This window comes from Centropristis striata, chromosome 10 (assembly GCF_030273125.1).
Source record: "Centropristis striata isolate RG_2023a ecotype Rhode Island chromosome 10, C.striata_1.0, whole genome shotgun sequence".
In the NCBI taxonomy this organism is placed as follows: domain Eukaryota; kingdom Metazoa; phylum Chordata; class Actinopteri; order Perciformes; family Serranidae; genus Centropristis; species Centropristis striata.
This window is the reverse complement of record NC_081526.1, coordinates 37,385,962-37,398,689: the sequence shown is the minus strand read 5'-3', so window position 1 is coordinate 37,398,689 and position 12,728 is coordinate 37,385,962. Positions and strand designations below refer to the sequence as shown.

Here is a 12,728-nt window from a genome sequence, read left to right as displayed (position 1 = left end):
GTCACCATTTCTTTGTCGCTCAGAACCGGCTGAGGCGTTCCAGCAGGAAGAAGCACCGCGCTCACGCCTGAGGAAGACCTTAGAAGGTTGAAACGTTGCCTTTGCACACCTTTTTTGTTTGATTATTTGTAATTTGGTGTTTTTAGTTGTGTTTAAATAAATATAGTTGAGTTTGAATTGTAAAAGGTCTCTTTGCCTTATTTAAAAGAAAATATTTTTTGAAAAAAAAGAAAGAGGAATAAAGAAGATCCAAAAAATGGACGACTGGACGCTATGGCAGGAGACGCCAGTGTGCCTGCCAGCCAAGATGGGAACGGGAGTACGGGAGGTCTGTCGGGGTGATGGACTGTGCACCTTTCACCTCACCTAACCGCAACCCCTCACCTAACCCTAACCCTAACCTAATGTGAGTGGATTTTAAAATCTAACTCTAACCCTAACCTTCAAGAGCAAGTGTTTTAACAAAATACTCAACAATCCTCCCATTTGGAATGAAGAAGAAGAAGAAGAAGAAGAAGAAGAAGAAGAAAAAATAAAGATAAAAGAACTGAAAAAATCTTCCCGTTTGGAGTGAAATGCATGCTGGGAAGTGAATTATGATTCACAACATTTGAGAGAATTATTAATTTTATGAAGTAGTATATGTAAATAACTATTTAAAATTATTTAAATATACATATCTAGCGAGTTGTATTTATATATCATTTTATTAATTATTTAATGCCTAAATGTATTTATTTATTCATAATTTGTGGAACATTTAATGGGAATATTACATTGATATAGATTACAATATACAATGAAAGTAAATAGCGTAATGATCATCATTATTGTAGCTCATTGTCAGTCAATAGCTGACATTTAAAACCCCAGAATGAATAGAAATGAAATAAACACCATTTCTAAATGTTTATTATTCCCTTTTTAAAAAAATAATTTTGTTGTATTCTGTTTTAGAATTATTTTTCTTATTATTAATATTATTTTTAGTTTTGGTCCCCAGCTGACCCCTGAGCAGCTGTTGCTCTCAGCTTCAGGACCAGCTAGCAGCCTGGAGTCATCTCAAGAGAAAAACAAGAACATCATCAAAATGTCAGCGTTGAAAGGAGGATTTACAGTTGATTTTAGCACGATAATACAGGGAAACACTGACACAGAGTAATGTAAAGTTCCCTCAGTGCAGAAACTTTCTACATGTTTGACCATTAGTATCGATAAGAACTGATGTACATGCACATTATGACATTTAAATCAGATCAAAACTTTAAAACAGGTAAATGTCATGCATTTCTACAGTAACCATGTTTAAAAAGGATAGGAAACATCAGCAGAATAAAGTGAAACAGAGAAAGTGTTTCTGATGTTGGGCCATGTAGTATGAAAGGTTTCTAAAAGCAGTAGGAGACTGCTCGTGTCTGGTCTCATGAGAATGAGGTTAGACTTTTTTTTTCTTCAGGAAATAGGAAGGTTGCAGCACTCGGCTGGTTTAAAGAAAGCACGTGATGAACGCTACTTCCTCTAACTGTCAGACTCTCTGATCAGAGACACAGAGATGGCGGGGACGAGGTAAGATCACACTCAATGATGGCTCAGGTTTGGGGTTAGGGTCAGGGTTAGAGTCTGGTTTTGTTGTCTCGGTGATCTGTTGGTGCATATTTCTTCACATCATTATCTCTCTTGGTTTGATGGATTTACTCTGCAGGCCTAAACTCACTGATGTGTGAATCACGCAACTTTGGATGGACGATTGTTTCCACTTCTTGATTTTAAAGACAGATGCTATGATTCAGAGTTAAAACCTCCCTTCTCTGGTTTGAACATTTCCATTCTGTAGGAGGCCAGAGTTCGACTGAAGTTCCAGCTTCCGTATGCAGGGTTCAGTTTGTTTCCTGTTAGTGAAGCTATGGCTCTCACCATCAGATGTTGCATGGTGTATAATGTGGTTTTTAACTCAGTCACTTACTAAAATGGTCTAAACCCACAGAGCTGTGTCATTTTAAAGTGACAGCGATGCTTCAGTAAAAGGCTACTTGATGATTAATGACCAATATTAGAAGATATGAGTGAAAACTACCGTTCTGTTCTTTAATGCTCTTTGATGTAATTTCTACAACTAATAATGTTCATTTACAGTAAAGGTGCTTAATAATATCAACAACTCCCAAATATCACAGCTGGTTTTAATGTTTATGATAAAGCAGCTCTGCAATAAATACATTTGATGTGTATTACATAAGTTATAATTACTAATTTCATGCATCAGTTCATCAGCTGTTTCCATAATGTCGCTGTGCATGAGTCTTAGTTTTTCTTTTTGAATTATGAATTCCAATTTATAATAAGAAAGCTGCACATTTTAAGCACGGGTTAATAAAGAGACCTCACTTTTTTATATAACTAAACACACTCTATTACTCTGTAGTTTGTATGAGTTTAGTTTTCCTCGTCGTCAACACAAGAACAAATGTTGTGAAACTCAGTGAAGCAATCACAGCTGCAAACAGGAACCCAGACAGGAAAACGTCTTCCACACAATTTAAACGAACTAAAGTTTTCTCACTTTGTTATAAACACATAGTCTATAGTTAGAGGAAATGTTTCATCTTCCCGTATTTATAAATAAAATAGATGTAAATATTAATACTACAACTCAGAGGATGTCAGGTTTTCCAAAATTTACATTTGTTAATTTTTCACTTATATATTAGTATAATAATCCATAAATGGCTGCCATATTGTGTAAAAGGTATCTATCTTACCTCTCAGGGTGAATTTTATATTTTCTAACTGCAAATGTTACATTATATCATTCATTAAAGTTTGATAAACTGGAGGATTTTTTTGTTTCCAGTTCAGCAGAATTGTTCTTTTCGCTAACAGTGTCACAAAACAAATCACATTCTTTTGGTTATTTGACAAAGAGAGCTCCATGGCAGCGGAGCCAACCCCAAACATGGCAAGAACTGGGTCTGGTTTAATATATTTCTGGAAAATCTCAGATAAACTTTGAAATATCTTAACCCAGTAGGTGGTGATGCTTGGACAAGTCCAAAACATATGTGCTAATGAGGTGGGTGCCTGTCCACATCGATCACAGAGTGGGTTTACAGCAGGAAGCCATCTTCCCGTATTTATAAGAACTATAATGTTTTTGGCACACTAACAAAGTCAGTTTTTACAGAACGATGACTGAGAACATGTTGACAAGTTTTTCATATTGACTTGTTTTTGTTTGTTTCTCCACAGAATCACAAACCTGAGTGTGGCAAAGCCACCTCCTCCGCAGCGCAGCACGACGCCGCAGGGAGCCGTCCACATGCGCATTAAGACTTCCCAGAGCTCCGGAGAGCGCCTCAGTCAGTCCAAGTCCATGGTGCTGCAGGACTCTGACCTCCCACCGAAGCCCGTGAGTCAACAGACAGCCTCCATCCTGCAGAGGGCGCTCTGCTTCACCTCTAACACTTTATTCTTCTGTTGCTAGATGTCTCGGCACCGCAGGAATCAGTCTCAGCACAGCGTCCTAGTCTCAGGAGGAGCTGCTGCTTCTGAACCACTGGTGGGTCCTGCTACCACGACCCTCATTAAGCTCCAGAACTGTCCCATTAACGAGTAAATGTCAACTCATTTAGCTCCAGAACTGTCCCGTTAACGAGTTAATGTCAACTCATTTAGCTCCAGAACTGTCCCGTTAACGAGTTAATGTCAACTCATTTAGCTCCAGAACTGTCCCAGTTAACGAGTTAATGCCAACTCATTTAGCTCCAGAACTGTCCTGTTAACGAGTTAATGTCAACTCATTTAGCTCCAGAACTGTCCTGTTAACGAGTTAATGTCAACTCATTTAGCTCCAGAACTGTCCCGTTAACGAGTTAATGTCAACTCATTTAGCTCCAGAACTGTCCCGTTAACGAGTTAATATCAACTCATTTAGCTCCAGAACTGTCCCGTTAACGAGTTAATGTCAACTCATTAGCTCCAGAACTGTCCCGTTAACGAGTTAATGTCAACTCATTAGCTCCAGAACTGTCCCGTTAACGAGTTAATGTCAACTCATTAGCTCCAGAACTGTCCCGTTAACGAGTTAATGTCAACTCATTTAGCTCCAGAACTGTCCCGTTAACGAGTTAATGTCAACTCATTTAGCTCCAGAACTGTCCCATTAACGAGTTAATGTCAACTCATTTAGCTCCAGAACTGTCCCGTTAACGAGTTAATGTCAACTCATTTAGCTCCAGAACTGTCCCTGTTAACGAGTTAATGTCAACTCATTTAGCTCCAGTACTGTCCCATTAACGAGTTAATGTCAACTCATGTAGCTCCAGAACTGTCCCGTTAACGAGTTAATGTCAACTCATTTAGCTCCAGAACTGTCCCATTAACGAGTTAATGTCAACTCATTTAGCTCCAGAACTGTCCCAGTTAATGAGTTAATGTCAACTCATTTAGCTCCATAACTCTCCCAGTTAACGAGTTAATGTCAACTCATTTAGCTCCAGAACTGTCCCGTTAACGAGTTAATGTCAACTCATTTAGCTCCAGAACTGTCCCATTAACGAGTTAATGTCAACTCATTTAGCTCCAGAACTGTCCCGTTAACGAGTTAATGTCAACTCATTTAGCTCCAGAACTGTCCCGTTAACGAGTTAATGTCAACTCATTTAGCTCCAACAATGTCCCTGTTAACGAGTTAATGTCAACTCATTTAGCTCCAGAATTGTCCCATTAACGAGTTAATGTCAACTCATTTAGCTCCAGAACTGTCCCGTTAACGAGTTAATGTCATCTCATTTAGCTCCAGAACTGTCCCGTTAACGAGTTAATGTCATCTCATTTAGCTCCAGAACTGTCCCGTTAACGAGTTAATGTCAACTCATTTAGCTCCAGAACTGTCCCGTTAACGAGTTAATGTCAACTCATGTAGCTCCAGAACTGTCCCGTTAACGAGTTAATGTCAACTCATTTAGCTCCAGAACTGTCCCGTTAACGAGTTAATGTCAACTCATGTAGCTCCAGAACTGTCCCGTTAACGAGCTAATGTCAACTCATTTAGCTCCAGAACTGTCCCGTTAACGAGTTAATGTCAACTCATTTAGCTCCAGAACTGTCCCATTAACGAGTTAATGTCAACTCATTTAGCTCCAGAACTGTCCCATTAACGAGTTAGTGTCAACTCATTTAGCTCCAGAACTGTCCCAGTTAACAAGTTAATGTCAACTCATTTAGCTCCAACAATGTCCCAGTTAACGAGTTAATGTCAACTCATTTAGCTCCAGAACTGTCCCGTTAACGAGTTAATGTCAACTCATTAAGCTCCAGAACTGTCCCAGTTAACGAGTTAATGTCAATCATTTAGCTCCAGAACTGTCCCAGTTAACGAGTTAATGTCAACTCATTTAGCTCCAGAACTGTCCCGTTAACGAGTTAATGTCAACTCATTTAGCTCCAGAACTGTCCCATTAACGAGTTAATGTCAACTCATTTAGCTCCAGAACTGTCCCAGTTAACGAGTTAATGTCAACTCATTTAGCTCCAGAACTGTCCCAGTTAACGAGTTAATGTCAACTCATGTAGCACCAGAATCCAGGGTTAGGGTTAATCTAATGTCAACTCCAAACTGTCTTCTCCTCACACTGCATTATTGGTATTATTTAATCTGAACATGTCGCTCTGTCGGTATATGGCTCTGTCAGTCAGACGCTCTGTCTGTATGTCCCTCTGTCGTTAAATATGGCTCTGTGGCTCGATCTGTATGTCGATTTGTCTTGTGTTGCTCTGTTAGTATGTGGCTCTGTCGGTATGTCACTCTAATGGTATGTGGCTTTGTCGGCTGGTCTTTCTTTCCTTTCGATGAACTGAATTTTTGAAACATCATGATTACTTTCCATTCATCTACGTGTGTGTGTGTGTGTGTGTGTGTGTGTGTGTGTGTGTCCAGGTGGAGCTGAAAGGTGAACACCTGAATGTGGCTAAAATCTCTGACTGCGGTAAGAAGCAGAGGAAGAACTGGACCTTGATGTGGAGTGTTCTGACCACAGACCAGCTGCTGCTTTATAAAGAGAAACAACAGGAAACGGGTCCGGTATGAGAACATTCAGTCTCTAATATTTCTTCTGTATCTTTGTTTCATGAAGTGAGACGTCACACGGCTGACTGAGTCGAGTCAGTCATCCTGTAATATCAGCAACATGTTTGTGACTCGTCTTTCTAAGGCCAACTAAAACTGACTCATTTCTGTTGGTCAGTGAAGTGACTGCAGAATAAACTGCTAACAGTAAACCTCTGACCTCTGTGTTTAGAAACCTGGAGGAAAGACAGATGTGGTCCAGCTGTGCGGAGCAGTTATCCACTGGACAACAGAGAAGTCGAGCAGGAAGAATGTCTTCCAGGTAACAGAAACTGCACTACTGTTATACTGTGGATTTCTTCTTCTTCCTCTTCCGGACGCAATTTCGTCCCGCTACTAGTCCTACAACTTCAAGAGTTGCAGGACAAATTATATATCAAAACGTGCGGTTTGATCGGGATCGGTGTGCTATTACTTTTCTCTACGGAATACAAATTTTGTTACAAAAAAACTGCCCAAAATTTTGCATTGAAGTGAATGGGACGGCCGACAAAAAATGAGCGAAAAAGAACAACAATTGGAGATTTTTAAACGTCTACTTCTCCGGCATAATTTCACCTAGAGACTCCATTTAAACTTTAAACAGTAGACACAAGTCTTGTGTATTGGTATATTAATCCACGTTTCGATAGGTCATATAGTTTTTTATCAATCCCTGTTCAATGAACATGATCATTTTTGGAGAAATTCTGAGATTATAATGGGTGTGTATTGCACGGAATGTGCGTGTCACAGTGTGTGACATCATCACCAGAGTGTAGAGGGAGAGGTAAAACTGTCAAAAAATAAATTTGAAAACTGCGCTCCAGGCCGCAAATTCCACTCTACAGAAATAATTTATACATAGAAACGTAGGAAAATTTGTCTTCTCACTCACAATCCTCTGGTAAAGCTGTCAGAGTTATAGTTTGGGCGTAGGACGCACAGATGATCCACCAACACCACCAACAGCCTCATTGGGTCCCATATTAAAAACGCAGGAAGATTTCGGAAAAAAGGAAGATGGAACAGTTTTTTTAGATCGCTCTAACAAAGCTATTTTTTCATTTTTCTTAAAAAAAAACATATGTGGACGTTCAGGAAGAACTCGGGACGCTCAAAGTGAAGTCGGATCAATGATAGGTATTATGGTTTTGCCAAAAATGCTTTCTGTTCGAGGCCAGAAATTCCAGTCTGTCCACCTCTGGCTGCTGTCACTCTTTCATTAACAGGTGGTGTCAGTTAATTCTGTTGATTGCTTTGATCTGATTGCCTTTGATCTTTGATGTGATTACAGTTACAGATACACACACACACACACACGCACGCACGCACGCACACACACACACACACACACACAGTAACTTTATGTGATTTTAATTTTAAACACACACACACATTTTGAGGTTAAAGGGCATAGTTTAAAATCTCTGAAGAATCTCATCATCGTGTACACACACCGGCAGTAGCCCCCGTGGCCCTTTCAAAGTTTCCCCAGAGGAAATTTTCTAGTTATTATTAATGTATGTATGGAAGAAGTGGTTTCTGACTTTACTCACCTTCAAATTTTCCAGATCACAACAAACACAGGAAGTGAGTACCTCCTCCAGACGGACGGTTACTCCACCGCCACTAAATGGTACGACGCCATCAGAAAGACCGTTGACTCTTCAGTAAGAACTCTCTGCTGTCTTTGAACACCAACTGGGGTCTTGACTGCAGTGACCTCAATAAACCAAATGTGGGACAATGTGGGAAAATATGGGACAGTGTGGGACAATGTGGGACACGTTATCAATGCTGTGAAGTGCGTCAAAATTTAGACGTCTTAAAAAATGTATTTCTGTTTTTTAGTACCATGCAGAGATCTGCAGTCTGAGTTAGATGTCTCGTTTTCAGTTGTATCTGAGACATAAAGACATTATTTATATGGTTTTCAAAATGAGCAGCCCCACCTGATCTTCTTTAGGTTATTAGTTGTTTCAAAGCTTCCTGCGATTGTTTCAGACTAAACTTCCTCTGCGGAGATCAAACAGCACAGAGTACCTGCCCAGACACAGCTCATTACCTGGATATGGCTCCGCCTCCCCCAACGCCAAGCAACGCAACCCCGTCCACAGACGCTCCATCAGTAAGACGCCCACAGACACAAACTATTATTAGCAGTACAAGTAGTATAGACTGACAGATGTTGGTTTTTCTGCAGATATGTTCGGCAGTGCCAAGCTGAAACACAGCGCGTCTGACAGCGCCGACAAGAATGGCGTGAAGAACCGACTGAAGAAGTTCATCAGCAGACGTCCGTCCATGAAGACGCTGCAGGAGAAAGGCCTCATCAAAGGTTCCCGCTTTTTTTTTTACACATGAAACTGGAACATATGTGGTCTGTCTGACAGGATCATAATTACTTTATTTTATGCTTTTATTATATCTATATTCGGTAACGCTTTATATTAAGGTCCTTGTAATAACCATTAATTAACAAGTAATAAGGCATTGTTCTCGCTTTAGATCCCTTTAGCTGCAAAAAGCATAGTTAACTGTTAACAAGTGCATAGTTAACTTATAATAGATGAGCAATAAAGTATATTTTAATATCAATAAGCAAACAAAAGATTAATAAAGGCATGGCAAAGACATAATGGGTGGGTTATGGGTGTTTGTAATGCTATTATGAAGAATTATAAGATACTCATGAGGCTTTTATTAATGTTCTTATTATAAATCTCTTATCGCCTGCTATTAGCTGTATTATAATGCCATTATTAACACTAATATAGGCTTATAAACACACAGTAATGTTAATAAGCATCTTGTAAGGACTTACAAGGGCCTTATTACTTGTTAATTAATGGTTATTACAAGGACTTTAGTATAAAGCGTTACCCAGGATTCTTTCAAAATATTCTATATTCATGTCTGCTGCACCATTTTGCATCATGACTGATACGATCCAATAAGCAGGCGGATAATAACAATTCCTAATTCATTCCCATCAAACTTAATGTTATACATGTTCTATATGTGTGTGTCAGATCGGGTTTTCGGCTGCCATCTGTTGACTCTTTGTGAGCGTGAAGGAACCACGGTGCCCAGGTTCGTTCAGACGTGTTTGGATGCCGTTGACAAGCGAGGTATGTCACCGACCTCCGCTGATAAAGAACCAACAACATTTACAGAAGCAGCTGCCAGAGAAAACACCATTAAAATCCAGAGGTGCCTTTTCATATTGTGTGTTTGTGGTTTCAGGTCTGGAGGCTGACGGGATCTACAGAGTCAGTGGAAATCTGGCCACAATCCAGAAACTTCGCTTCATCGTGGATCAGGGTCAGTTCCTCACTGTTGGACCCTGCCCTGTCTCCTATAGCTTACATTTACAACAGGACATTTTAATATTGTGTTTGATGGGAACTATCAAACATAATGACACATTTAGACCAGATTCCCTCATGGGAATACGGTCTAAATGTGTTCTGTGCCCCACCAGGAGTCCTGTAGGGCAGCTATTCTCAACCTTGGGGTCGGGACCCCAATTGGGGTCGCAAGATTCTTTCTAGGGGTCGCCAAATCATTTTGGAAGTCAGCTCTGTCTCCACTGTGTTAAAGTTAATTTATTAATGTGTTTTAGTCTTTTTGGTAACTTAATGTCTTTTTTTTTGTCATATTGTGTCTTTTGTGTCTTTTTTTGATCATTTTGTGGTCAATTTGTGTCTTTTTTAGTCATTTTGTTTCCTTTTTTTTCGTCATTTTCTGTCTTTTTTTAGTCACTTTCTGTCTTTTTGGTAATTTTGTTTCTTTGTTTGGTCATTTTGTGTCTTTTTTGGTCATTTTGTGTCTTTTCTGGTAGTTTTGTTTCCTTTTTTGGTCATTTTGTGTCTTTTTTGATCATTTTGTGGTCAATTTGTGTCTTTTTTGGTCATTTTGTTTCCTTTTTTTGGTCATTTTGTTTCTTTTTTGGGTGATCTGAACTGTGCGTGTGAGATTGTGTTCAGTGAGCGGGGTCGCGGACAACATACATGTTAAATTGGGGGTCGCGACTCAAAAAGATTGAGAATAGCTGCTGTAGCGTGTACTGCAGGAATATGAGGAACCTCAAACATCAAACAGGTTCTCAGTGGTTGTTGGTCTCCATCAGGACTGTCCCTGGTCTCTGTTTGCTGTTTTCAACTCTGAAGACTCTGAAGGTTCAGTTGGTTTCATCAGACCTTCAGTACTCACCTTAACGGTTTGCAGCTGAGAGTGAAACTGAAAGTCTGACTTCATGGTTCGCTGCTGAAAAACTATAATCAGCTGGACTTGAGTCCAGCTCATCAGCTAAACTTATTGTGATATTAATATTTGTATATCAAAATAGACATTATCAAAGGATCCTGTGTCTGCTTCTGGTCTCTCCCCCCAGAGGAGCACCTGGACCTGGACCACAGTCAGTGGGAGGACATCCATGTCGTCACCGGAGCCCTCAAAATGTTTTTCCGGGAGCTGCCTGAGCCGCTCTTCCCCTTCAGGTTCTTCCAGCCTTTTTTGGAGGCCGTCAGTGAGTCAAACTGCAATGCTGTCCACATACAAAATATGTTTAACTACAATAAGATGCATATATTAAAATATTGCTCCTGTGTTTTCTCTGAACAGAGACTAAAGAATCCAAACACAAAATTCAGGCTGTGAAGAAACTGATCCAGGAACTGCCCAAACCCAACCATGACACCATGAAGCTGCTCTTCAGTCACCTGCACAGGTACCTGCACACACCTGAGCCACAACTGGAGATTCAGTAGAAACATTGTTAGACTGTCTTTCAACACACAACCATCTAGAAACCATCACATCATTAAAGATTCCGACAATCAGAGAAATGTTAGTGTTTTAGTGTCGTGGCATCAAGGTTTCTTCAAATTTAACTCAGCAGCCAAAATCAGCCTTGCAACTTGGAAGAAATAAAGATTTGACCTGATAATTAATTTCATTATTTTTTGGGCTATACCACCCAGCCCTAAAAATGAAGCACAAATACAAAACATACTGATGTAAATGTCACATTTTAGGATTGTAAAATGTGGTTTACTTTATGACGTAAAATGTAAAGTACTGTACTGTAAAAATACTCATTAAAACACATGGTACTCACCAAGGTTATTATAGTTACGAAAACTAACGAAATAACGAAAACTAGAATTGAAAAAACATTTTCGTTAACTGAAATAAGAATAAAGTTTTTAAAAAAACGATAACTAACTGAAACTGTATTTTGTGGTTACAAAACTAACTAAAACTAACTAAAATTATCGTGAAAATGTCCTTAGTTTTCGTTTTCGTCAACTTTTTTCATTCATAATTCAGTGTTTCTATTCGAACATGCAGGAACACATGGTGAATATGTTTACTGAGACTGGGATGTCTACACTCAAACCAAATTCAAAACCCCCAGAACTGTAAGAGTTAATAACCTTATTGGCACTGAGATGGATAAACCAAAGGAAATAAAGACAAAATTTATTATGACCTCTTTGAATCTGGCACCCAACGTATAGCCCATTACAAAAAACTAAAACTAACACTAAAACAAATAAATACTAAACTAAAACTAAGCATTTTCAAAAAATAAAAACTAAACTAAAACTAGAAAACTCACTCTAAAAACTAACTGAATTTGAAAAGAAAAATTCACAACAAAATTAAAACTAAAACTAATGAAAAATCCCAAACTATTATAACCTTGGTACTCACTGGAGTTTCCCTGCTGCAGAGTTCTGGCCTTTTCCAAGAAGAACCTGATGTCCACCCAGGGCATCGGCATCGTGTTTGGCCCGACGCTGATGTGGCCCGAGCTGGACGGGGGAAACATGGCGGTCAACATGGTCTACCAGAACCAGATTATGGAGTTCATCCTCATTGAGAGCCGAGAAATCTTCAACCTGGACAGGAAGTAAAGCGTGCTGAGGTGGACCTGATTATCTGACGGACTCACATGTACACATTTCAACTATAACAAACTCATTCCATGTTTAAGCAGAAAACAGAAGTATGTAAAAAAAATAAAATAAACAAATGTCTTTTGATCTGTACAAAGTTTAAGAAGATATTTTTTTAATTAACATTGTTTTGGTGAGTTTACCTCACCACCTGTCACCTGCTGAGCTGTTTCAGGTGGCTCGGGAGGTTTTTCAAAGTGTCTGTCCTTTTGCTGACAGTTTTCAATGGTTTCTCAGATGGTTCTATTCAACAAACCACCTGGCAGTTTTAGGTAAGTCACTTGCCAAACTTTATCTTAAAAAAATCAAAAGATAGATGAAAATCTTTCTTCATTTTGTTACAGAAATCAAAAAATAAACAGCCCTAACCCTAACCTGAATTGTGGAAAAGATAATGTTCAACAGAGAACAGCAGTATAATGTACAGTAGTATATGTCAGGTGCTTTACTCTTCTCATCAGGCAGCGCTACACTCTGAAGGTGGTTTATTCTCTCTATATTGTTCCATAGAAAACCTTCACAGGGTTGTCTACCAAGCTACAGAGCTTTTAAAGAAACATTATTAATAAAAGAGTCACTGAGATCTGCCCAGTCTGCAGGTTCCACCTTAGAGGACACTGTGTCTTATTTTCTCCACTGAAGGACACCTTAGAAGA

At 39.3% G+C, this 12,728-nt stretch overlaps 1 protein-coding gene across 1 annotated transcript; it reads left to right on the top strand.

The window, feature by feature from the left end:
- Positions 1-273: 273 nt before the first annotated feature.
- On the top strand, positions 274-12,324 carry arhgap15 (Rho GTPase activating protein 15). Its single transcript, XM_059342398.1, has 14 exons — positions 274-328; positions 1,530-1,566; positions 3,247-3,406; positions 3,482-3,556; positions 5,936-6,079; positions 6,297-6,386; positions 7,678-7,776; positions 8,111-8,234; positions 8,310-8,444; positions 9,139-9,237; positions 9,353-9,430; positions 10,503-10,637; positions 10,733-10,838; positions 11,847-12,324. Exons 1-14 carry the CDS (start codon positions 274-276, stop codon positions 12,028-12,030), a joined length of 1,521 nt encoding a protein of 506 aa, XP_059198381.1. The 3' UTR covers positions 12,031-12,324.
- The last annotated feature ends 404 nt before the right edge of the window (positions 12,325-12,728 follow it).

Coding starts and splice junctions, on each gene's coding strand:
- arhgap15 (XM_059342398.1), top strand. CDS start 274: ATGGCAGGAGACGCCAGTGTGCCTGCCAGCCAAGATGGGAACGGGAGT. Junction 1,567..3,246: donor ACAGAGATGGCGGGGACGAG/GTAAGATCACAC, acceptor GTTTCTCCACAG/AATCACAAACCTGAGTGTGG. Junction 8,235..8,309: donor CGTCCACAGACGCTCCATCA/GTAAGACGCCCA, acceptor GTTTTTCTGCAG/ATATGTTCGGCAGTGCCAAG.